This window comes from Erpetoichthys calabaricus, chromosome 9 (assembly GCF_900747795.2).
Source record: "Erpetoichthys calabaricus chromosome 9, fErpCal1.3, whole genome shotgun sequence".
Taxonomy (NCBI): domain Eukaryota; kingdom Metazoa; phylum Chordata; class Cladistia; order Polypteriformes; family Polypteridae; genus Erpetoichthys; species Erpetoichthys calabaricus.
The window spans coordinates 94604226-94632194 of NC_041402.2; the positions used below are offsets into that span (position 1 = coordinate 94604226).

Sequence of the window (27969 nt, forward strand, 5' to 3'; positions counted from 1 at the left end):
ACATCCCAGTCAAAAGAGGGGATGATTCCTTACCCAGATGGGAAGCCCCAACCATGCATCCATGCATCCCAACCATGCAAATGTGTAACATTTTCGCTGGAAGAAGAGGACAGGGAAGGATTGTCTCTAGGGGGTGTTTATTCCCCCCAGTCAATAGATGGTTGCGGTCCTTGATTTCGACACCCACTTGGGAACCAGCAGGGAATGCTGGGAGTTGTAGTCTGGCAGCACAGTCCTGCTGGGGTCCGTGGGTGCCGCAAGAGAGCATTGCAGGGAGAGGTACTCCCCATTATGTATAGCTCTGGCATTGGAAGTACTCCTGGGTCCTCAATAAAAGGGACTGAACTCCCTTGTCTGGGTGAGTCAGAGCTGGGAGGAAGGAAGGTAACACTTGACTAGAGAAGTGCAGTGGTGAAGGGAGATGTATTGAAATGAGAGAAAACCTGTGCTTTGAGGTATCTTTGTATAATAAACAACCCTTTATTTGAACCAGTGACTGTATTTGTGTGTTTGTGTCTGGGTTTGGGTCTCACTGCCCTGTTTCTATTCCACATGTAAAAAACATTTCATCAATAAATGCAACCAAAAAAAATAATGCGGAGCTCTTATTGCTGAACTTGCTCAGGTGGCTTTATGGAAAGCAGAAGAGAGCATCTGCCTGACATAGACTATCCCCTATACAACACAAAAAAGGGGGCAGGAAAATAGTGAGCTACAAACTTTCAGTTTACAGAAAAAAAGTAAGGCTGTTCCAAAGAACTGGCACTGTATGTTCAATTGTCTGTTGCTTTTATTGTGTAACAGTTATTGTGGATGGATGGCATCCCGACTAGGATGGAGAATGTTCTTTTAACTAGCCAGGTGGCCATTATGGAAGGAAGAAGCAGATAGATGCACATTCAAGCCTGGATGGTTTCTCTTCCCTGCCCCAGTTGCAGAGACAGAGTAGCAGATAGACTAGGGGAAGCTGCCTGCCAGGAACAGTCGTTCCCCCAGTAAGATAGTTGGCAATGCTCCTCTGGTCTGGCTCCTTTTGGGGCACTGTAACACTCATACTGCCCACAATTGAAACAATAAAAGTTCATAATCACAGTGTCTAGTCTAGCCAGTCTCTTATTAGTAGCCTTTTTTAATTCTAATATTGAACTTTTTTCTACTGAATGATTCTAACCTTAGAATCAGGACTCAAATAAACATAAAGGGTAGGCTGCAGCTTAAATAGAAATAAATTAAAATATAAACCCTAATTTAAATATGTTGATAATGTATATGTTTATTATTTATTAAAGTTATACATTATATTATAAATTATGAGACATTTGTGATGAGTTGGCACTAGGACTAACTCTAGTCTTGCATCTAATGCTGTCAGGGTGAGCTCTAGTTCTTCATAAAACAAAATAGTCTTAACATACTTTAAGAATAAACTACAGTGGATTCAGAAAGTGTTCAGTGTAATAAAACACAAAGAAGCTCATAAAGTGTCAGGGGCACCCAAAGGCAAACCCCGTATATTATAAAGAGCGCAAAAGACGCTAAAGGAAACGCGTCTTAATGCAAAATTGAAACTGGTCCCATTGTGTTGGTCAAGTCTACCCCCAAAATGGCAATGTTTCATTTATGGTGGTTTCTGGGAGGAAGAGGCAGACACAGATGGGCTGACCCCGGAAGTGACATCATAGATGGTGGCACATCGATCTTTCTTTCTGCAGAGGGGAAAGAAGAAGAGCTATAGTTATTGCTTAGCACCCTTAGTTGGTCTGGGGTAACATGTCATCATCTAAGCCTGTAAATTGTCCCCCATATTCAAACGTGTGATATCAAACACTTTGTTGTGTTGTAGATTTAATCATAAGTGTTGCCCAGGATTGAAAATCCATTTGAAGGACTGATTAGAGATTGTTGTTTAATTGTGGCTAAACTCCAGTCTCTGAATTACTTTCTTTTTCCCCTTATCAAAAGTCTTACATTATACCAACAGGGTAAAAGTTAGTTCATAGTTCTACAGTTTATAGAATGTGATTTGTTTATTTGCAGTATATATGTATTACTGTTTGTTTTATTCCATTATGCAGGCATTGGGAAGGAGGTTTTCAAACGTTAAGTGCAAGTGTAAATGCTAAATGTATTAGAAACTGTAAGTGGTTAAAATGTTGTTTGGAAAGCTTAAACATGCAGTACTTGATTAAAACGACAATCACGTCACACTTACTTGTAATTCTGAATAAGGATCCAGAGGGAAGAAGAGCTTTATTTTGGAGTTTCTGGGTTGAATAGCTTAAAGCAAAACAGTGCTTCCTAAAATTAAAGGAAATTATCCTTTAAACCTCAGCTTTGCTTATATTTCTAAGTTAGGAGTGGTACACACTCTTTGCACAACTGCAGTCTGGAATGTCTACTGCCCTTGAGTCATTTTGCTAAAACCATCACACATGCTAACCCCTACCATACAACTAATCTCTTAAAGTATACACTGCAGAGGCCAGTATAATTAGACATTAGCTGAACTTTATTCATCAAAAAATAAAACACTTAATTGCAGACAGAGCTAATGCAAATGTAATGCTTCTATTACATCTTGCAGACTAAGCAGTACTCCTCCTTGCTACAAAACATTTTGAAATTTCAGAAACTACCCAGCACAGGACTAGTCTGTTGAAAAATTGTCTGACAATAGTTGCAGAGGCAATAACAGACATAGTAATACTTTATCCTGGAATTTTTTAAAGTGGACATTGCTAGACTTGAAGAATTTTAAAAGTTTAAAACAAAACATAGTCTTATAACTACAACCTTTTTTTTTTTTTTTTTTTTTTTAGAAAAACCCAGTCTTTGTGGCTTTTACTCTGGTCACTGCACAAAGATTATACATTGTAACATTTGTTAATATCTTGTTTTGGTATGGATTTGTTTTACCATCTATTTGATTGGTCTTTTTTCTGTAACTACTCCATGAAACCTTGCATAAATGCATGGCTGTCTTCAGAGATTAAGACTAAATTAAAGTGAAAATCTTATAAAAGTTTATATTTAAAAAGTTTAATGAAAATAACACTATGTTTTGATTATAAAACATACCCTAAAGTGTGGACTGTATATTTAGATGTTTTGCCCTTACTAAAATGTTATATTCACAGTACTGTGAATACAGTGCATCCGGAAAGTATTCACAGCGCATCACTTTTTCCACATTTTGTTATGTTACAGCCTTATTCCAAAATGGATTAAATTCATTTTTTACTCAGAATTCTAGACACAACACCCCATAATTACAACGTGAAAAAAGTTTACTTGAGATTTTTGCAAATGTATTAAAAATAAAAAAATTGAGAAAGCACATGTACATAAGTATTCACAGCCTTTGCCATGAAGCTCAAAATTGAGCTCAGGTGTATCCTGTTTCCCCTGATCATCCTTGAGATGTTTCTGCAGCTTAATTGGAGTCCACCTGTGGTAAATTCAGTTGATTGGACATGATTTGGAAAGGCACACACCTGTCTATATAAGGTTCCACAGTTGACAGTTCATGTCAGAGCACAAACCAAGCATGAAGTCAAAGGAATTGTCTGTAGACCTCAGAGACAGGATTTTCTCAAGGAACTGGGGAAGGTTACAGAAAAATTTCTGCGGCTTTGAAGGTCCCAATGAGCACCGTGGCTTCCATCATCCGTAAGTGGAAGAAGTTCGAAACCACCAGGACTCTTCCTAGAGCTGGCCAGCCATCTAAACTGAGCGATCGGGGGAGAAGGGCCTTAGTCAGGGAGGGTGACCAAGAACCCGATGGTCACTCTGTCAGAGCTCCAGAGGTCATCTGTGGAGAGAGGAGAACCTTCCAGAAGGATAACCATCTCTGCAGCAATCCACCAATCAGGCCTATATGGTAGAGTGGCCAGACGGAAGCCACTCCTTAGTAAAAGGCACATGGCAGCCCGCCTGGAGTTTGCCAAAAGGCACCTGAAGGACTCTCAGACCATGAGAAAGAAAATTCTCTGGTCTGATGAGACAAAGATTGAACTCTTTGGTGTGAATGCCAGGCGTCACGTTTGGAGGAAACCAGGCACCGCTCATCACCAGGCCAATACCATCCCTACAGTGAAGCATGGTGGTGGCAGCATCATGCTGTGGGGGGGTTTTTCAGCGGCAGGGACTGGGGGACTAGTCAGGATAAAGGGAAAGATGACTGCAGCAATGTACAGAGACATCCTGGATGAAAACCTGCTCCAGAGCGCTCTTGACCTCAGACTGGGGCGACGGTTCATCTTTCAACAGGACAACGACCCTCAGCACACAGCCAAGATATCAAAGGAGTGGCTTCAGGACAACTCTGTGAATGTCCTTGAGTGGCCCAGCCAGAGCCCAGACTTGAATCCGATTGAACATCTCTGGAGAGATCTTAAAATGGCTGTGCACTGACGCTTCCCATCCAACCTGATGGAGCTTGAGAGGTGCTGCAAAGAGGAATGGGCGAAACTGGCCAAGGAGAGGTGTGCCAAGCTTGTGGCATCATATTCAAAAAGAATTGAGACTGTAACTGCTGCCAAAGGTGCATCGACAAAGTATTGAGCAAAGGCTGTGGATACTTATGTACATGGGATTTCTCAGTTTATTTATTTTTAATAAATTTGCAAAAACCTCAAGTAAACTTTTCACGTTGTCATTATGGGGTGTTGTGTGTAGAATTCTGACGAAAAAAATGAATTTAATCCATTTTGGAATAAGGCTGTAACATAACAAAATGTGAAAAAAGTGATGCGCTGTGAATACTTTCCGGATGCACTGTATGTCAATATCTATTTGATGAGGTAGTTAAAATTAGTTGAGCAAACTGAACATTGATGTTCATTAAAATTCTGACTTTCATGCATCTTAAACACATTACACAAATTAAAAAAACAATAAATCACCCAATGAGAAGTTTTTTTTTCCTTTTTAATTGGGTAAAGAGTCCGACATTTGGCAGGGTTTCATTTGTTTCACATGATAAACACTTTCACAACAAATACAATGGAACAAAGTTTGCTGCTGAGTTAGACATGGTACACCTCCTCCTCTCTATCCTCTACTTGTTCTCCAAAGTCAGAGCCCAGTGTGTTTCTTTGAATAATCTTCCAGCCCAAAAGGGACTTTCTGTTGGGGTCAAACTGATCCGAAACTGAAGGTGTAGGTAACTGTGATCTAAACAGTGATTCTCCTGTATCGCCTACTTTCTTGTCCAAATTTTCTTTGTTTATACCATATTGGAACGCCTCAGCATAGCGTCTCAGTTTCTGAGCTGCATTGTCATTGCGGTCTTCCACCCTGGAACAACAAAAAAATTAGAATATTTTGACAGAGATTTTAAAACTTGGTGCAATTCAAGTCCAAAAAGGGGAACAAATTATGTCTAAGAGGATGGTGATGAAAACCATTTATGCCTTACCTAAAGTACCATTTCTTATCTAGCCCATAATCCCCACCCCAAATGCCTAGTCTTGGCCACATACATCGAGGTATCCTTCGCTCAAGCATGACTGTAGTAGCAACCACCTATTGAGAAAAGAGAGAATTGGCATTTATTGGAAGGAATAAAATAAAATTATGGAGAAAGGCAAAATATTCATTCTATAGGTAGTCAAAAGCAACTAAAGCTTATTCAAATTTAAAAACCTGAAATTTTACAGGTTATGAATGAATCATTTTTTTTTTTTTATAAATAAAAATGATATTATATGTGTGGGGTTTTTCACTAGATATTCTGGTTTTCCTTTCACATTAGAAAGTCATGCAGTGGGTGGCTCTATTCTGGCCATATGTAAGTGTGCCCTGTGGTGGACTGGTACCGAGGGGTAGATTCCCACCTTGTCGTTAATATTGCTGAGATTAACACGTGTTAGGTAAGTGGAGTGAAAAATGGATGGATGTAATTTACTCCACTGCATTAGTAACTGACAGTAATTAGTGGTATGTTCTCAATGATCAAGCATGCAGCATCGTTCTGTTATATATCTCTCTATTATAATAAAAAAAATCTTGGGACAAGATGTGACTTTTTGAAATGAAGTCCTGCAAGATGGAGACTTTTAACATGAGATTCTTTCAAGTCACGTTACAACCTTTGGAAGCAAGTCCCGCGAGACGGTGATTTTTGCCATTAGATTCTTTCAAGTCACGCCCTACTTACAACCATTTTCAAACAAGACCATGGTCATCTAACCTCTCAGTTGTGTGAATGCTTTTGTCTGACACACTTTCTGTGCTCTCAGCTCTTATAAATTTTATCAGGACAATAATTTTATATGTTCTAGACACGTCAACAACTAAGTGAAGAAGAAAGAGCAGGGACAAACATTCAAAAAAGTCGGGTAATTTATTAGAGAGAAAGAAATTATATTCACTTACGGGCAGTTATACATTGCGTTGTCACAATGTAAGTCTAAACATGGAATCAAAATTCAATGCGATCTTAAATAAAAGTTAATTCCAAATATTGTTTTTACTAAAGTTTTAAAGTAAAAGTGAAAATAATGCATATGTAACAATTCCCATGAAAATAACAATCTCTTTAAATTAAATATCCGGTTAACCCAAAGCTGGGGGTGGGCGAGCGAAGCAAGCAGGGGGTGGAGCCCCCTAGTTCTAAAAAATAAAACAAACATTACTGCATAGAGCCATTTAACATTAATGTGTATGATGAATAGGTAGTCACCCTGAACTTTTAGCAGTAAATCCACAAAATGGCCAGATAGTAGAAATGCAGGGCCTTTAAATGTCTGCATCATTGCTCACTTACTCAATGTGTTATTCCAACCCAGCCAGCTGATGTACCATACATTGACACAAGCTGTTGTGTACTTAATATGTAGAAGATGTAAGCAAAGTGTACTACCTATTGATGGTGAATCTTACTATTTAATAAATTTAGCTATTGTAAATTAGAGGACTTTTCTGTTTTTGTTTCATATTTTAGCATAGCCTTGAGCTTTGAAGAAGTAGCAGAAAAAAAAGCATTTAAACAATTTATTTCCTCTCAAGTTTATTTATTCGTAGAGAAACTTCTCTAGGGATATCTGTAGGAACTCTTTGGAAGACACATGAGATGTTTCTAAGGGGGAAAAATCTTCTTAGACATTTCACCCAAATAAATAAATAAGTACAAACTGGAAGAATAGCAGAAAATTTGCAATCCAGGCTGGAATTACTGTCAAGAGGGTCTAAATACTTGTGTCAATGTCGTTATTTCACTTTATATTTTTAATAAATTTGGAAAATTTTATGATCTCATGTTTTCATTCTGTCATTTTGGAGTTACTTGAAGTGGGGAAAAAGGAATTTAAACAATTATAGCAACAAGGCTGCAAAATAAACTATGAATAAAGTGAAAGAATAAGATTATCATCTGAATCCATTGAACGTACTGTATACTGAGACTTTGAAAGAGGGCAGAAGTCCCATGAAACTAAAGCTGCTTAACTAGCCATGAAAATAAAATTCTCTGAGTATGCCTTGTTCTGTGCTCCAGTTAATTCTAATTACCATCAATCTACCAGCGATTCCATGGTCCACCAGTCACTTCAGACTTGGTGATACTGGAACATATGATAAGGCTGGGACACCTTTGTCAGCTGAATCCATATATAATCACCACATATTCACCTCTAGATAACCTCTATGGGAAAATTAGGTTTCTATTAGAATTTCAGATAAAGAATGGAACTTGGCTATTAAGAAAAATACATTCTTCTTTTCTCTGTGCAAAGCATACTACAATTCAACAAAAATTGTACATGGGACAATGCATGTTATTTAATTTTTCCTAAAATGTATATTGACCCAGATTGTATTGGTGAACACTGTCAACATGTGCCTGCCTTATTAAGTCATATGTTTTTGAAGTACTCCACACCTGGACCATTTTAGCTAAAATTTTTGCATGGTTTGTGGGTCTAAAATCATCACCTATCCTTTAATATTAATATTTAGAGTAATAGCAAATGAAAAAGCACAGGTATCCAATACTTCGCTCTTCATACAAAGTCTGATTTTGCATTATTGGAAGATTCCTAAAACACATTTTATAACTGCATGGAAAACTGATGTCATAACTAGTGGGAAAGTAATGTCTTTTTTTATCTTAAAAAAATAAATTCTATCTCCAAGAAATGGCTCAAGATTTTCTCCAGGATTTAATTAATTAATATTTTAAAAAAGCATCTTGGGTCTTAATCTTTTATATTTTTAGTATAATATACAGTATACAAAGGATCACATGGGGCCATATTTGCCCATTGCTCTTTAATGCAAGTAGGAGGAGGTGGTTGTTTTTGTGTGTTTTGTTTTTTTTTTAGTTTGAGAAATTTTTGTTCTGCTTTTTTAAACACTAGAATTACCATAGACTTCGAGAAAACTTGTAAATCCGGCACACCTTAAATCCGTTCACACCTCTCCCTCAGCGTCTTTTGTCCTCTAAATGTGCCGATTAAGACAAGCAGCAAGCAGCCTGCTATTCCATCCTCCCACCATTGCAGAACATTCACAAAGTTCTCCCAGCTCATGCCTAATTGATTATCTGGGAGTGAAGTGCTGGAGTTTTAGAGTGGAAATAATAGATCATTATTTGGAACACATGCATTTCATGTGTTCTGTGTAAGCACATTGTTAAAACAGAAACTTTTTCATATTTTAGTAATAAATGTTACAAAATGTAGACATAAACTATATAAGGTGTGAAGCCTGAAGTCCAAAGATCAAATAAACACTTTCACAAAAGGTTCAAGGACGATACAACAGCTTCCGAAGGCATGGCGGTAAGATTTGCTGACTTGTAATCAAGAGACCCCGGTTTGATCCCGATTGCCTCCTATATTTGACATTTTCAGTAGTGAGCTGCTCTTATTGTTAATATTATACAGTACACACATAAATTTTGTTTGTGTCTGTAACAGCCGCTGTACATTTATAGGACTTAGTCACCATTTTTTTTCACTTTTACTCTCTCAGTCACGACCACGATGCATACTACCGCCCCATCCCCCCCCTCCCCTCAGGGATCTGATGCTATTACTTTTTATCTGAAACTGGGAATAACTGTAGATGTGAGTGGTGTTTTGAGGCAATGGAACTAGACATTCTCTGATCTGGATGGATAAAAGACATAGGTATATATGATATTTGGAATAACTCATTTTATGACCTGTATAGTACATTTCGGAAAACATCGTGGCACGGATGCAACATTATTCATATTATTCATATTCATTCGCATAACATCTTGCGGTAGTAATCACTGACCGCATGTTTTGCGTGTTTTTTTTCCCCCCGATCTTGCCAGTCCCCACATGTTGCTGTATGGTGATGTTTCTTTTGTACTCCAGGACATGCAGAGGAAAGAATAGTACAGAGGTCAGTTCAGGCTATATGCAATCATCAGATTCAAATGTTAACAGTTTACACACACGCAAGAACCGTCCTTCCTACATTTACGACATGTGTACCTGTTGCAATGCGCACGCTTCTCTCTATGCTGTGGTTTTTCTTCATTTATATACAAATTTGGTGAAATACTCTTTTCAGTGATTTGGAGATATTGGCTCAATGGATAAAAATGCTTTTCTAAGAAAGATTGAAGGTTTGATTCTCCAATAGACAAACTCACATTTCCAGTACTTCACACATGTAAGGTTTCACCGTGGTTAGGGTTTAATTTCATTTTAAGATAGTGGGTTCGATTGCACTCTGTCGCCAATCTCATTTCCGTCAAATCACCTTTCCACCCAAGTCAAGGTTTTTGTAATGTGCCAAGGACTGTGTGGGATTAGGGTGGCTTAAAACCTTTGTTAGTCATATGTGACTAAAATGCCAGAAACCTACCCTACTCACACAGGACCTGCTTACACACATTCACTCATATTACTTAATCCACATAGACACAAGAAAAGTGTGTCCATATAAAGAATGTGGCAAAGCTAGGAATCTAACACGAACTTATGGAGCCATGGGGCTGTAATTCTATCTACTGCGCCACCATGTCACCCAGTTTAAAATACTACCTGCAATAAATAACACAAATTAAAATAGATTTATAATGTAACAATTGGTTTTGGCACTGCATTACATGCTACGTACATGTCAATACACTATGGGAGGTATTTTCTGCAAAAAAGGAAATTTAAATTAAAATTATAAAATGAAAATGCAATGTCTCTTTTGCAATTTCAAAGTCTACATGCAAGAATGCTACAAAGATTAAAAAAAAAATGAAATAACACTATTTGCAATTTCAATTTTAATGTTTGCACTTCAGTGTAAATAAATGTAAATTATGACATAATAAAGGCTAATTTTTGTCATGTTAAATATTGTAATTAAATAGCACATTAAATACTTCAGAACAACAATTATGAGTGGTCTTCAGATTTTGTGAGACACTTTTGCAGTGAAGCTCACAATACGGAGATGAAAAGATAAAAATCACATGAATTAAACACAGTCGAAGTGAGAAGTATTCTGTCGATCGAAGTGGCTACATCTACAAAGGACAGAGAATTCTGGGAAATCAAGATGCAAAGCCCCATCCATTAATCCACATTATTTGTATGTGGAGAACTTGAAAATGAAAATGCAAAATGGAAGATAAAAATGGAAAGTTGAAAATGAAAAAATATGAGCAACAGGTGGTGCCAGTGCTTATTTGCATTTTACTTTTCATTTTTGCAGCTTTATTTCGGTTCAAGCTGAAAATGAAATTTCAAAAGCAGTTATTTAAATTTATTTGTAATTTTTGCATCATTATTGCACATAGATTTTGAAAATGAAATTGCAAAAACAGAGATTGCATTATCATTTTACATTTTTAATTTTCATTTCCCTTTTTGTAGAAGATATCTTCCATAAATACACCTATAAAACAGGAAAATTATGCACATGCAATGTTACAGGCAGTAAACAATTTAACTGAACCCCCCCCCCCCCCCCCCCCAGTGTTTAATTACAACACAGTTAACCAAAAGCACTATATACAGTTCTGTAATTTAATTAGAAAATTACTTAGTTGAGGAAAAAAAAACATTTTAAAAAATCAACATATGGTGATTTTACCTGGAGAGTAACTGAAATGTGAGGTGATGTGTAATTTCCACTCCAATAAGAACTTCCCAATAGACTATTACTTTAGACCTGCAGTGTGGTTGAAAGGCACACCTCATCACTAACACTGACTTATTAACACAAGAATTCTTCCTAATCCAATGCTTGTGTGCCCTACATGAACATGTCTTCCTGCAGCATTTGCCATTTGGTTGAAAGTCCATTCATTGCAAGTTTTGTTACAGTTTTTATGAAACAGAATTGACAACTGTTAGAAGCTACTGGTGATTGTATAAATGCAGAAAAAACAATGTCCAGTGCATGTAGCCTATACAAACAGGTAGGCAATCAGGATGAAAAAAGCCAAGACACATGCAAGAGGAAAAGGAGGAAAGGCTTCATTGTAAATATATTTTTAGGAAGACAAAAATCACAGGTAAATCCAAATTATTTTTTTTGTGAAAAGTGTAATGTATAACAAGAAGGAATATCAAAACAAAATTGTTATAAGCAATTAAGAATATTACTGTACTAGGAGTAAATCATCGACTTAAATAAATAAAAAAAAATCTTTGAGTCATGATTGAAAAAAGGACTTTCTAAATTACCTGGGCTCTCCAAAGCTCGTCTCTTTCCTGTGCAACCCTCCACTGTGTGTCTGCCATCATGGCAATGAGCAGATTCATCATCAGCAGAAAGGTAAACACAGTTAAAGCTACGTGCAGAATCTTCACAATACTTGGTGTCCAAACACTGTAATTCATTGGTATGTCCAGCAACCCAAGAGATAACTCAAACTCCACAAAGAAAAGAGTTGGGAAATCACCAAACTGTGGATCTTGACTAGGGTCTTGTGTCATGTAAGGCATCCATAGAGCTGCAATAATAAAAAAATAAAGTAAGCTAAATTATGAACTTACCTCATAAAAATTTTAGAAATATATTTTTAATAAAACTGTAGTTGAGTAGTTTAGACTGCTTTGTGATATGTTACATACATACATACATACATACACACACACACAATAACAATACCACTTTTTTGAACACCTGGATTATAATCACAAAAGAACTATGTAATACTCCTTGCAATACCAAGTCATGTGCTCACTCATATTGTGCTTTCTTTTATAAAAAGAAACATTATGTTTAGACTGAAAATGAGAGCGAGGACTGTGCCATATTCTCAGGAATGAAAGTGTACATAACACTTCTCTTAATGTAAGATAAGGATACTTCAGATAACTATAAAAACACTGGATAGTCTATACTCATACAGAAAGTTTATTTTAGGTAAGGTTTGAATGTTCAGTTGTTTTCTCACCTGTGCTGAAGCCAACCAGAGAAAAGCTCATAAGCCAAATAAAACAAAGAAGGTCACTGAATATTATCTAACAAGAGAAAAAAAAGATGTAAGAATAAATGCATACTATGCAAATCCAAAAAATATTAACATATTTTATTTCCAAAAAATGTTTTAGCAATCATCTTAATATTTGCAAATTAGGTTCAAACAGGATTGTGTGAAGTGTGCCGTCCATAGTGCTTTCTCTGCTTTTTTTAATAGGTGTGTGTGGACTAATCTATTACACATCTACACCAAAAGGTGCCTACTCTAAGATTCAGTCATTGACACAAACAAGATAGATAACTAATACTTTGCTTACCACTACTAAACTATCTTTTGTTTAAAATCTGTTTCTTAAAAAATAAAATCCACTCCAAAAATTAATTTTTATATTTTACTTACCCCATTACTTTGCAGAGGTGTACGAGAAAACAAATGTAATCTTAGTTTTTCATGTAGGAAGGAGATAGCAAAGTTTGATAGACAAGAACCCGATGGTGACCAACACTAGCCAAAAGAAAACCTTAAAAATACCCATGAAAATAATCCTATGTCACCCGTGTTCCACACGGCAAGTCACCATTCATTAGGGCATCCCTTTTGTGGTCTACTGATTTCTAGAGCATATCTCCACCTCTCTAGGGTCTCCTCGACCTGCTCCCTAATCTCGCTACAGATAAAATTGTCTGATTGCTCTGTGATGTTTCACTAAAATGTGGCCAAGATCTTTAGAAACAAAAGTGGTAGCTCAACCGTTTGGCTTCTTGTTGCTATAAGCTAAACAAACAGCTATTCATTCATTTATGCTAAAAGATGGAGGGGAGTTATTTTGACCACCTATGATGGTGATCAGATGCCAAAATATTTTTAAAATCTTATTAAGCACAGATGTGTGGAAAGACCTCCAGTCAGTTATTGACCATAAAGTGAAACACATTGCTGTCTGAACAGACTTAACCAGGTGTAAGCCTTCAGTTATCCTTCATCAACCAGAAGATTGATGTATAGTGGTTTCTCTGCAGTAAACAGTAGTAAAGAATCTATACCTGCTTCAATACCATAAAGACAGTTAAGACGTATGCTAGTTAGTTCTCAATTAAAGCAGGTCAAAAGATTCAAACCACTTTAATAACATGAACATAAATACCTCTCTTAAAGACTTTCACTATGTGCTGCCTCAATGACCTGTCACCTCGACATTGGTCATGCTTAAAAAGTTTGCAGAGCTGTTAAACTGCTGTCACTGTCCTGCTCCACTGACAGATTGAGGAGATCCTTCCTCCCCCTAAACAATGCGACTCTTTAATTCCATCCGGGGGGGGGGAGGGATGCGTGGGGGTGGGGGTTAAATGTTAACATTTAACATTATACATAGTTATTGTCTGTTTTTCACCAGCATTATTATCATTCTTTAATTTAATATTATTTATTGTATCAGTATGCTGCTGCTGGAGAATGTGAATTTCCCATTGGGATTAATAAAGTATCTATCTATCTATCTATCTATCTATCTATCTATCTATCTATCTATCTATCTATCTATCTATCTATCTATCTATCTATCTATCTATCTATCTATCTATCTATCTATCTATCTATCTATCTATCTATCTAAACTACTCTAGCATGTACTTGGATCAGTGCTATTTTGCCTTCAAGGTAAAAAAGATTGGTGAAGGATGAAGCGTTTCTGGGACTTCACAATTCTTTAATGTCAGAATTAACAAGCATTTATGTCAACATCCTCTTTATAAAGCATAGCACTGTGTTTATCATAATTACCTCTCTCGTGCTTTTTTACAAACTAATAAACATGAGTAACAACCAGTTCTTGAGTTACTGGACTTTCTTTTGACGAAAAGTAGGTGGTGAAGCCGAAGGACAAATTTGGTAAACCATGAGTATGGGTGCCAAAGAGGTTTGTATTTCATTACAACTCCTTTTTTCACTGCAAGTAAACAGCTGTATTTCACATACAGAATATCTAAGAATAGTGAAGTCTGCTGACACCACCACCCTTGTGAATTTCATCATAAGTGATAATCCTTTATTCACCATATACAATTTCTTGTATTAAGAATTAGTCATTTTTCACATACCCCAACATACTCTCCAGAGACACATGGAGAGTTTTGGGGTCAGAGTGCAGGGTTAGTTATTTGTACAGCACCCCTGGAGCAATTGCAGTTTAAGGGCCTTGCTCAAGGGCCCAATGGAGTAGCATTCCTTCAGTCACTGTCAGGAGCTGAACTGGCAACCTTTGAGTTGCCAGCCAGATCCTTTAGCCAGAGAGGCACCGTTGGTGTAAGTAAACAAAATTTCATACATGGGGTAGCATAAAGGACATATAATTAAATATCAAGGAAACAAATTAATTGGTAATGGACTTTAAGTGAGGGAAGACAAAAGTCTTGTTTTTGTACATCAATGACAAGGTTTGCTGTGTTGTATGTCAGAGACTTGGAAGTGTTGGATATTCAACCTCTTTTAGGGAGCGCAATCTTAACTTCTTTCTCACTCACTTAGTGAAATGCAAACAAACAATATTGGGTTTTCTCTAGTGAAATTCAATCAACCAGAAACATGACCAACAGCTTGATTTACTAAAACACTGAATAGTAAAATGGAAAAAATGGACAAATGCTTGGTTTTAAATTTTATTAGTGTGAATGTATGTATATACATCTTTGCTCAAAGAAGTCAGATATATCGTTCTTACAGAAGATTCATTTACATATTAATGATTTAAACAGACTAAACTGACAATGACTTGCACAAGTATTTTATTCCATTTATGACAATAAAACTAAAAGTTAAGAAATAATGAGTATTAAAAAGCCAGTCTCTGTGGTAGCCACTTCAGTAATGTCCGATTCTAAAGGATGTTGTAAAAGGAAGTATCCACAATAATACTCTAAACATTTTACAGTGTTGGCTGCATGTTTGTAGGTGTGTATAAATTTTCGTAACACAGCTCCAAACTGGTATGGTGCAAAAGATAGTTACTCAAACTGAATAATTTTCTTTTTAGATTCATCTTTATAAGTATTTTCCAGACACTTCATAGCTTACTTTCCTTTTGGCAAATCTACTGTATGTGCACGTAACTGGGAGGTAAAGAACTTACAAGTCTTTTTTTTTATTCTTAATTTTCTGTATATGCAGTTTGAAATTTAAAGGCAGGAGATTTCATCTATTTATTATACTCCACTTTAGACTGTTGCTCTTTAATTGCAAGCCAAATTATACAGAATTGCCTCAGCAATTTTACATTTTTAAAGGATAATTAATATTGGTGAAGAGACATCCACTTGTCTGACAGTTAATGTGTTTACATAGATAATCATGTATCAACGTCTGTCAGTGCTTACAATTATAATGCCATTGATTTTTCTGGCCATGCTCTGCTTACCCTTGATCTTGAAATATCAAGCACTACTATATTTAACATAAAGCAGTGACTTATCTCATAGTTATTAGTGGATGCAGATTTTAGTAAATGAATCAAACACATAAATGGATATTTTAGCTGAAACAGATTATTTCCAAAAAAACACAACCTCTAGAATTTAGGGCAATGCTTAAAACCATTCCAAAAACCAAAAAAAGTCAAGAATAAAATTAACCTGCAACTTATAAAATCAATAATGAATATTCATGATTGCCCACAACTGAACTTTACAAAATAAAAGACTATTAATTACAAGTTAAAAATAAAATCACATCATTTTCATTATGAATATGGAGTAAAGCCTTCTAAGATGCTAGATCTTTAGACAATTAAGAAAGATACACTATTGAATAAATAAACAATGCAGTTTGAATTAGAATTACAGAACACAGAGAAATAATGAGTTGAGAACCATTTTACACCTTTACCCTTTACTCATTGTAAAGTATTACATTAATGAAAATTATGCTACTGAAAATTAAAATCTGTTGAATACTACAGGCTCATACAACTATTAGACAGCTGAAGGCCCAGTAACCTCTTTAGCATTAGGTTTACCCCACTGAAAAAGATGTAAATTTCAAAACTTCACCATAAAAGTTATGCCCAGTATCTATTGCTTTATTGATACAAATTTAGTTCACCTCTTTCATATGAAATGTTTTGAGACAGTCACTAGCACAGAGCCCAACGTCATAATAGGGACACTAGAAGCATGTTTCTTTGCACACTTTTTTAGTTTTCTGTTGCTTGTGCCTAATTAGCATGATCAACACACCCCTGACATAAACAACAGTGCTTAGGGGGTTAACATCTGTCTTGCCTTTCTATTCGATTGCAATCATTTTGCCTTTCCTATACCTACTTGCACAACAAGGAATCTTCAGGCATCTGAATTCACCAAGCATTTCATGGTGAGTCAATTGTACAGTGCCATATGCATCACTTTCACTATCTGTGTCAACATCCGATGACCAATTCACATTGTCCTCACTATTGCTTGATTCAACTAATTGTTCAGTTTCAGTTTGTTCTAAAACTGATTTTACAGCTTCTTATTTTCATGCCATTGTGTTTTGGTTGAAGGCTCTTTTTCTTTTTTTTTTTTGCAGCATGACGTTATTTCATCCTCTAAATGGCAGCAGAACACTGTTTTGAGAATTGCTTAGGCTTAACACTGTAAAGCATGTCGTTATACATCACCTTGAGTCTGACTTGATAATAACCATATTTACATACAGTATAATTCTGAACTTGAGCCATGCTTGGGGTAAACACCAAGGTGGTTAATGCCAAATTAGTTTATAAATGCTAGAAAAGACCCAATATATGTGCATAGATCAAAATATTACACTTCAGTCCAAATACCTCAGTTGATGTAAACAATATAAATTCAGAGTTTTCACTTTAAAACATGGATCCAGACAAGGCTACCCTCTGCTTGCCAGTTTTATGTACCATCCAAGCTCTAATCATCTGTTTTAAGAGAAGAACTTCGGGGACAGGGAAGTCTCTCACATATACAGTATCTGCTACATGTTATTGAGAATATCTATAAATATCTTGGGTTACAAGATTCATTTGAATAAAAGTGTTTTGTTTCCTGTGAACAACCTTGCATGTCATCTTAAATTAGATCACTTTTTGATCACTCTCACATCATGATAGCCTTAAGCAATGATGGGAATTGAAACATTTAAAAAAAATCTCAGATAAGGGTGAAATTCATATTCAAAAAATTCAAGTCATCCATAAAATGCATTCCTTCTTCAATCTGTGCAAGGTATGCTGTAATTTAGCTTAAAATTGTACATCACACATACTCAAAATGAAAAATTTAAATGTGGAACACCGAAGGATTTTTTTTCCCCCACTTGAGTGAATTTCTTCATTAATCCTTTAAACACATTTTTGAGTTTCACCAGGTAAACCTAAAATAAATATCAAACGTATTTCTGCAAGGAATTTTCAAACACTTTTTAAAAAACAATTTAGTAATAGTTATTAATTCTGTTCTGTAATAAACATGGTATTACGCTGCTTAGCCTTTTTGAATGCTAAGTATAAAAGAAGAACTTTGTTATATTTGGTTCAATGTTCAGCAGTCATTACTTGGGTAGGAGTGAGACGTTGAGTGTGGACTTTGAATTTAATTTTTGATTGAAATTTTGATTCAAGAATCATTTTTGCAATGTTGTACTGGTTGTATTTGGACTTACCTGTATTCTACTTACTGTAATATTATTTATAAGAGCAATAAAACTTGGGAGAAAAAAAATGAAGTGTTGTTTACTTAAAATTAATAAAAACAAAAACTAAATTCACCTTTCAAGAAACAGTTTGAAAGTTCTTTACATTCTGACAGGATTTATTTTTGTTGTCTTCAGATAATCAAGCTTGCTATTATTTTGTATACTAAGCTGTTCAAGTGATAATATTAAACTAATCCTTTTCTCCTTGGAGGAGTATAAAATGTGTATAATGACCTGTTTTTAAATAGAACATACTGTAATATTGTATATCTTACTGACATGCATTATAGTGAAAATAAAAAAAATCAAAATTAAATTTTAGGTATAAAGATAAAGTAAAATTTATTTGGAGGCTTTCTCTTACCTTCTGTATCACTATAACATATGGCCCCAACATTTCAAATCCTCGAGCAAAGTACAAGATGTTACACCAACACAACACCAGTGCAATTGCCATAACTTCTGTTTCCCCATTTGAACTGGTTAGCCTAAGAATTAGCAACAGAAGTACCAAAGAGGCATAGGTGATACTGTGAAAAAAGAAAATGTTTATCATAAAATATATTAGATATAGATAGATAAGATAAATAGATCTACAGTATATATTAGATATAGATTGATAGATATTTTTCTATATATACAGGATACAATCAATCACTCAGTATCTTAGAGCAGGGGTGTCCAACTCCGGTCCTGGTGTGCCACAGTGGCTGCAGGTTTTCATTCTAACAATCTTCTTAATTAGTGAGTCATTTTTGCTGCTGAATAACTCATTTTGCCATAGTCTTAATTGGCATGACTCAGACCCCTCAGTTGTTTATTTTTCCTTAATGAGCAGCCAAACAATGAGACGCAAAACAAGCCGCCACATGACCAGCTAACCTGAAAATAAAGAAAGCCTAAGGTCTCGGTCATGTTGGTCTTAGAACAAACAGAAAATCAACAGTCTGTGGCAGAATGGGAGCAATAACAAGTCATGATATTTAATAATGGCTTTAATTAACAGCAAGAACTGGCTTCTCATTAAGAAACTGGTTGGAGTGAAATTGGCTAGAGTTTGACCGTCCAATTTAGCTGGTCATCTGATGGCTCGTTTCACATCTCATTTCTGTTTGGCCACAATTTAATGAGGAAACGAATCAATTCAGAGGACTGAATTGATAACACTAGAATTACCAAAGCCTACGAAAAAACTCATAATCCCTGCCCACCTTAAATCCCTTCGTACCTCTCCCTCAGCGTCTTTTGTGTTGTAAATGTGTTGATCAGCGCAAGCAAGCAGCCTGCTATCCCATCCCCCTGCCCACCGCCACAGCTCAGTTCACAAAGAAGGTTCTAAGTGCTCAGTGTTTATCTTGGAATGAAGAGTTTGGAGTTGTAGAGGGTAAATAATATATCATCATTTGGAATACATTCATTTCATGTGTGTTCCATGTCTATAACGATGTATGTAAATGCCGCTAAAACAAATGTTTTTCATGTAATAAATGACAAAATGTAGACATGAAGTGTATAATGTGTGAAGCCTGAAGTCCAAATATCAAATAAACACTTTCACAAAAGGTATAAGTATAATACAACAGCTTCCGTAATCAACAGGTTGCGGGTTCGATTCCGTCTGCCTCCCAAATTTATCGTTTTGAATAGTAAGCTGCTCTTATTGTTAACATTATACAATAAAAACATATAGGGTGGTCCAGATCTAACTATGCAACTTTTAATGACAACTAATAACTAATATTTGCATAATTAGATCTGGACCACCATATGCATTTGATGTGTGTCTGTAACAGCCAGTGTAAATTTATAGTACTTGTAAAACTTAGCATTTTTATTTCTCTTTTATTCTCTCAGTCACAATCACAATACAACCCTTCAATCCCCCCAACCCCAGATCTGACTGTGGATGTGAAAGGTGTTTTGAGCTGGCACACAAACGCTGGTGAATCTGCCTTCTTGGCATCTCATTGTCACTTGAATATTTTTATATTCAGTTTTATTGAGTGTTCCTGCTCACAATGAATTAGTATGGTTCTTGATGTTCAAAGCCGCACTGACCAAAAAAAAAAAACAGAGACATAGGTATATATGATATTTTCAATAATTCATTTTATGACCTGTATAGTACATTTCGGAAAACACTGTGGCACTGATGCAACATTATTCATATTATTCATATTTATTTGCATACCTTCATGCAGTTGTAATCAGTGACCGCGTTTGTTTTTTTTTTTTTTTTCTCCCCGATCTTGCCCAATCTCCACATTTTGGTGCATGCTGGGGTTTCTTTTGTACTCCAGGACATGCAGAGGAAAGAATAGTACAGAGAGGTCAGTTCCACACTATATACAATCATCAAATTCAAATGTTAACAGTTCCCACACACTCAAGGACCGTCCTTCCTACATTTACGACATGTGTACCTGTTGCAATGTACACACTTCTTTCTATGCTGTGGTTCCTATTACATTGAAGGAGCACCTGACGCGGAGTTTGCTTTCCTGGGGGAAGCGTCAGTCTTGGAACAGAAGCTTGTCGATGTTGCATCCTCTTTTTCCATCACCTTGTCTTGTAAGAAGCGATGACGAAGTTCTTCTGCAAGGTGAGCCAAGAACACTCTTCTTTTCTCAGTGGACCCCATGCATGTCTTGCACAGCACACGTGTGTTCATCGTCGCCAGGTCAAGCGTGTTGTAGCAAACAGCAACCGGCCACCTGTGTGTTCAATAGATTGACAACACAAAAGACGCTGACGGAAAGGTGCGAAGGGAGTATTTTTGTAGGCTTTGGTAATTCTAGTCTTAAAAACAGGGCTATTAAAATGAATGGAAAAAGAGTTCATTAGCAGTGAAAACTGCTTATTGATTAGGAAAAGGGTTAGAATGAAAATCTGCAGCCACTGTGGCCCACCAGGACCAGAGTAGGACACCCCTGTCTTAGAGCATCATAATTATGTGATATGTTAGATAAACAGATTTATTGCCTTAGATGAGATACTGTACTTGACAATAATGATTACCAGAAATGTACTATTATAACCAAAAGTTGAGCAAATCTTACATTATAACATGAAAAGGACCCCCAAGAACAGTCTGTCCAAAATATCTTGCAGCTCCAACTCTTAGTATGTCTGGGATCTGATAAAAAAAGAAGAAAAATACAAAAAAATAACAAGCTATCAAAATCTTTTTAAAAACCAAAGTAAAAAAGTAGCTTTTAAAGATGAAAAAATACAACCATAAGTCCATGTCAATGTTATCTATCTTATATTAATGCATTCTAGTTACATTTAAAATTAGCAAGCAGTAGAAAGCGTAGGCTTTAATGGTAAACAAGAGCATCTTCCATTCATTTCTGTAAGCCTGCATATTCCATTACATGGTTAAAGGCAGCAGCTCTGGTTGTAAAAGCAGGAACTCTGTAGGACCACTGGCCAATCTTCTAAAATATTTGTCATTATAGAAAGCACTGCTATGTTATAAAGGAGAATGCACCCATATTTTATTCATATATATATATATGCAAATTCTCATTTTATTCACTCCCATGATTAGTTGATCAAAGAAATTTGGCAGGACAGAGATTTAAACCCCTGAAACAAACCCCTGTAGATATCTTTAGGAACATATTGAAAATAAGATTGTCTTAGAAACACATGAAATATAGGTGCATGTATTTCAAAATTCTTAATCATGTCACTAAATAAAGTTTTATCTAGTGTGATTGAAGGCTGGGGCTCTTACCCGGCCAGGACGTGCATCCTCAGGATGACAGAGGGCAGTCCCCATGTCTTGTCACGCGCCACGGGTTTGGAGTATGGAAGCTCAACCCTACTGGGACACATGGGGAATGGCTGAGATCTCTTCTGTTGGACTGGGTTCTCTGTAAGAGGAGCCGCTTCACTCCATTTGAGGAGCCTGAGCTGGGAGGAGGGGAATGAAGTTTGCATGAGGAGGAGTGGAGACAGAAGTGAGGTGAACAGAAAGAGAGAAGACAAAGTGTATATCGTTTGGGACTGTGCTGTACTGCATCGGTGGTGGGAAATGGGAGAAGAGTGTTTCCCCCTTAGAAAAAAAGTCTGTGTTGTGCTGGGACTTGTGCCTATGTCTCTTGTGTCAGGTGTTTGGGGAGCTGTGCATCCCCGATGGTCAGACTATCTATATAAACATGAAAATTTGTGTGTATTAAAGTCAGACAGCAGACAAAAGTGATAATTTTTTAGTTTTCAAAATTGTACAAATGTCTCAATGAATTAAGAAACAAATGCTATCTTTTACATGATAGTGCTGGTTTGAATGGTAATTCAAAACGTAGTTTTTATGATTGTAAAAAAAAAAAAAAAGACTCAATTACTTTGCAGTGTCAGGATTAAACAGTCTCACAGAAAGTGACTTTTCTAGTCAAATTTAATTCTGTTCCTTTAACAATTTATTTTGGTACAGATTACAAAATCTTACAAGTTATGCTAATTTAAAATAAGCAAAAGCTACATTTATTATGGAAGAAGGTGATCCGCTGTGGCTACCCCTAGCGGGAGCAGCCAAAAAAAGAAGAAGAAAAGCTAAATTTATATAATATGGTGTGATCGATTGCTGGCTTTATATTCCGGCCCTCACCCTCAGGCCGCCAGGAGGAGCTCTCCCAACAGCATGTGCATGCCCCGAATTCCAGCAGGGCCTCATGCACTATGTAGTTTTTATACACAGCCCTGCTGGATACCTTGGGGACCACTGGGAGTTACTGTCGGGAGGCCCGTGGACTCATATGTGCCCTATAACCTGGAAGTACGTCCTGGTCACGTGAACAGAAGAGATGACGTACTTCCAGGTTGAAGAAAAGGACTGTTTACCCTGACTCGGAAGGAATAAGGAACTGTGGACTATTGGGCAGGAATACCTCCGGGTCAGGGTGTATAAAAGGACTCTGGGAAAGCCCAGACACTGAGCTGAACTGGGAGGTAGGGTGGCGAAGTGTCTGGGAGTGGAGGATTGGTTTGTGATTAGTGTTTTGATAGTTATATGAGTAGTGTGGAGTGGAGGGTGCTTTGTGCACTGTATAAGAAGAAAATAAAAGAGTCTTGTACTTGTACGTGTTTGGAGTGGTACCTGAGGGTTCAAGAGGTGGACACACGCCTCTACTGCTACAATGGCTAATATTGTTTTTTTCTTTACAGTTTCCTAGAGAGAAACTGATCTTTTAAAAGATCTACAATTAGCAGTTTGATGGCAATATTTAATATTTGGAAATATTATAGCTACTCTTTGACAGATTACAGAAAGATTATTCTTTATCTCAAGCAGGTTAGAAAGAAGTAATAACACAGAACCGCAACAGACTCATAATTTTACTGTAATTTGTGATAACATTGTTGGGATAGTTTCTGTTGCTAATAAACTGCTCAAAAATGAAAGGAACACTTTGAAAAAACAGCAGATCTCAATGGGAAAAAAATCGTGCTGGATATCAATACTGATATGGGTAATGTGTTATGGATGAAAGGATTCCACATCGCTTGAAGGAAATGAAAATTATCAGCCTACAGAGTGCTGAATTCAGACATTCTGAAAATCCATCCATCCATCCATCCATTTCCCAACCCGCTGAATCCGAATACAGGGTCACGGGGGTCTGCTGGAGCCAATCCCAGCCAACACAGGGCATAAGGCGGGAACCAATCCTGGGCAGGGTGCCAACCCACCGCAGGACACACACAAACACACCCACACTAGGGCCAATTTGGAATCGCCAATCCACCTAACCTGCATGTCTTTGGACTGTGGGATTAAACCGGAGCGCCCGGAGGAAACCCACGCAGACACGGGGAGAACATGCAAACTCCACGCAGGGAGGACCTAGGAAGCGAACCCAGGTCCCCAGGTCTCCCAACTGCGAGGCAGCAGCGCTACCCACTGCGCCACCGTGCCGCCCATTCTGAAAATCAAAGTGAAAAAATGATGCGACAGCCAGTCAATTTTACCGAAATTTCATTGTAGCAACTCAGAATTGTACTCAGTAGTTTGTATGGCCCCCACGTGCATGTATGCATATGCATACTTGACAACATCGAGGCAAGCTCCTAATGAGGCGACGGATGGTGTCCTGGGGGATCTCCTCCCAGATCTGGACCAGGGCATCACTGAGCTCCTGGACAGTCTGAGATGCAACCTGGTGGAGTCAGATGGACTGAATGAAACAATGTCCCAGAGGTGTTCTATTGGATTTAGGTCAGGCGAGCGTGGGGTCCAGCCAATGGTATCAGTTCCTTCATCTTCCAGGAACTGCCTGCATACTCTCGCCACAAGAGGCCGGCCATCGTTGTGCACCAGGAGGAACCCAGGACCCACTGCACCAGCATAGGGTCTGACAATGGGTCCAAGGATGTCATCCCGACATCTAATGGCAGTCAAGGTGCCGTTGTCTAGCTATTAGAGGTCTGTGCACCCCTCCATGGATATGCCTCCCCATACCATCACTGACACACCACCAAACCGGTCATTCTGAACGATGTTACAGGCAGCATAATGTTCTCCACGGCTTCTCCAGACCCTTTCACGTCTGCCACATGTGCTCAAGGTGAACCTGCTCTCATCTGTGAAAAGCACAGGGTTTCCAATGGTGGACCTGCAAATTCTGGTACACTATGGCAAATGCCAATCGAGCTCCACGGTGCTGGGCAGTGAGCACTGGGCCCCCCAGAGGATGTCGGGCCCTCAGTCCACCCTTGTGAAGTCTGTTTCTGATTGTTTGGTCAGAGACATTCACACCAGTGACTTGCTGGAGGTCATTTTGTAGGGCTCTGGCAGTGCTCATCCTGTTCCTCCTTGCCCAAAGGAGCAGATACTGGTCCTGCTGATGGGTTAAGGGCCTTCTACGGCCCTGTCCAGCTCTCCTAGAGTAACTGCCTGTCTCCTAGAATCTCCTCCATGCCTTTGTGACTGTGCTGGGATTCCCAGCAAACCTTCTGGCATGAAGTATATTGACCACTTTGAACCATCTTGAATAGTCAACTCTGTTCAGTTTTCTTTTGCTGTCTGGTGACTGAGCACTATACAGAGAACACCAGTGCCAAAAGGTTTTAAAAAGTCTTCTGCATTTCCAACATTAAAAATAATGGCATGCTCCTACTCCTCTTTTCCACAGATGCTGAACGTCTGCCAGTTGAGTAGGGGTTATCTAAGTTAATAACTGACCTCATGACAATGTCCATGGGGTAAACAATCAGGAATTCCTGGCACTGGCCTTTAGCATTTTGTGGGAAAAAGTTAATTCTACCAATTTTAGTTAAACACGTGACACTACATGCAAGCACACAGCTGTAGAATTTGAGTGAACGCTGGCGGGACTGGTCGCCGCTGCTCGCCGGTAACTAGACTATGTGATTTTGTGGTTATTTGTTTGTTTTTTTTTGCCATTTTGTTGACATCTCTGCGTGGCTGTATATGCTGTGTATGCATTTAGCTTCATCCTAACCTCCGTTTCGTTTGAAACCTACCGGCTTATTCTCTGGACGTCTGAGCTGCCTCTGGCCTCCTCACCTACAATGTGGACTGGTAGGATAATCGCCTGGTTAATGCTTGTTTGGAGTCTTCTGTCGCTCGTTATCCAACCTGCGACTGGCCTCCTCCAGTATCCAGCTGCTGAGCTTCTTCGATTGCGTCTTCTCCAGTCTGTGCCTCTGCTGTCGGTGCTGTATTTCGACCCGGACGTCATACTTCTCCCTCGTCGGAGATACATCCACCGTGGGTCTCGTCGGAGATTCCGAACGGACGTCTCAAAAGGAATTAACTCTTTTTGGTCTGATTTTCGGCACCCTCCACACAACACAGATAGGAAAGCTGATCATAGCGTGTTGGCCAGCTTAGCTAGGTCGACTAACACCACTGTCAAATGCGACAGCAACATTGTCAGCTTTGGTCTACTAAACATCCGCTCACTCACGAGCAAGGGACATCTCATTCAGGATCTCCTCATTGACCGTAAGTTTGACTTTCTCTGTTTAACTGAGACTTGGCAGCAACCTCAAGACTTTTCACAACTTAATGAATGCACCCCCCCGGGGTTTGTTTACACTTGTCAATCCCGTGCCTCTGGCCGTGGAGGAGGTGTCGCGATTATTTATCGCGAGAAGTGGAAAGTCCTGCCGTTCTCTGCTCCTGCTGTTAGCTCTTTTGAATCGACTGTGTGTCAACTGTCTGGCCCAGTTCCTACCATTATTGCAACTGTCTACCGTCCTCCTAAGTCAAACAACAATTTTTTGAACGATCTTGTTACCTTCCTTACTCATTTATCTGTAATTACCCCAAATATAATTCTGCTGGGGGATTTTAATGTACATCCGGACAATATCAATATCCCTCTCACTAGAGACTTTTTATCTTGCCTGGAGAGTTTTGGATACCAGCAGCACACTGATGTTCCTACTCATTGTAAAGGACATATCTTGGACCTGATCTGCTGCTCTGGTGTTGTTCCTTTTGATCTCACAGCAGAAGAACTCACTATAACCGACCATTTTCTTCTTTCATTCAATGCCAAACTTACCTTTTCTGTTCCTAAGCTTCCACGTCTCATAGCCTTTCGCAACATTAAGAATATTAACTTGAATTTGCTGTTTTCTAGAATCGATTCCCAAATGGACTTTTATAATTTATCCACTCCCATAGAACTGGTCTCATATTATAACACCTGTCTTAATGATATTCTTAATTCTCTGGCTCCGCTAAAAACCCGTTCTGTTTCTTTTTCTTTTTCTGCCCCTTGGTTTACGCCTGAACTTCAGCTTCTGAAAGCTAAGGGCAGGCAACTTGAAAGGTTGTTTAAAAAATCCGGACTGTTTGTCCACAAAGAGATGTATAAAAATCATCTTCTCTATTATAAGGATTGTATAGCTCAAACCAAGTCTAATTATTACACTCAGTTAATTACTCGTAATACAGGTAACACCAAGACTTTGTTTTCTTTACTTAATAATGTTACACAACCTCCAGACTCTTTACCATCTCACCTTTACTCAACTGCTTTCTGTAATTCTCTTATGTCTTTTTTCAACAAGAAAATCCAAAAGATACATCAGCACCTTGGTCCAGATCCTCTCTATATTCCTTCTGAACTACACTCGCCTATTCACTTTTTCTCTTCTTTCCAGCTTCCCACTTCCTCTGAAATTTCAGATCTCATCTGCAAATCCAAGTCATCTACTTGTCAGCTGGACCCCCTGCCTACAGTTCTGGTTAAAGCCTGCCTCCCCTCTCTAGTCCCTCTCATTTCTGCCATCATTCACTCTTCTCTCACTACTGGTATTATTCCCTCATCTTTTAAAACTGCTGCTATAACCCCAATACTAAAAAAACCTGGTGCTGATCCTACTAATTTCAATAATTTTCGCCCCATTTCTAACTTGCCCTTTATCTCCAAAATTCTTGAAAAAATAGTAGCTATCCAACTTCACACACATTTATCTCATAATAATCTATATGAAAAGTTCCAGTCTGGTTTTCGCCCCCTTCATAGTACAGAAACGGCACTTGTTAAAATTACTAATGACCTCCTTATGGCTGCTGATTCTGGTCTAATCACTATTCTCATCCTCCTTGATCTGAGTGCGGCCTTTGATACTATTTGTCATACCACTCTCCTTAATAGATTATCTCTGATTGGCATTACCCACACTCCACTTGACTGGTTTAGATCCTACCTCTTAGGCCGCACTCAGTTCATACAACTTAAAACCTTCACATCCCAACCCACCGCTGTTACCTCTGGTGTGCCCCAGGGCTCTGTCCTGGGGCCTCTTCTTTTTATTATTTACCTTCTTCCCCTTGGCAATATTTTTCGCAAATATAACATTAATTTTCACTG

The 27969-nt window shown here is 37.9% G+C and overlaps 1 protein-coding gene across 2 annotated transcripts in view; it reads right to left on the bottom strand.

Moving 5' to 3' along the window:
• Positions 1–4914: 4914 nt before the first annotated feature.
• LOC114657962 (transient receptor potential cation channel subfamily V member 5-like) overlaps positions 4915–27969 on the bottom strand; it is a 46876-nt gene continuing 23821 nt past the window's right edge. The window contains exons 10-15 of one of the 2 annotated variants that reach the window (XM_028809953.2): positions 21172–21248; positions 18477–18642; positions 12386–12452; positions 11670–11938; positions 5420–5526; positions 4915–5298 (exon numbers count right to left, since the gene is read on the bottom strand). In XM_028809953.2, coding sequence (XP_028665786.2) covers positions 5028–5298; positions 5420–5526; positions 11670–11938; positions 12386–12452; positions 18477–18642; positions 21172–21248 — 957 coding nt within the window. In that variant the 3' untranslated portion in view covers positions 4915–5027. Of the gene's footprint in view, positions 5299–5419; positions 5527–7462; positions 7646–11669; positions 11939–12385; positions 12453–18476; positions 18643–21171; positions 21249–27969 lie in introns of those variants that run through there. The other variant, XM_051932089.1, reaches the window with a different exon arrangement.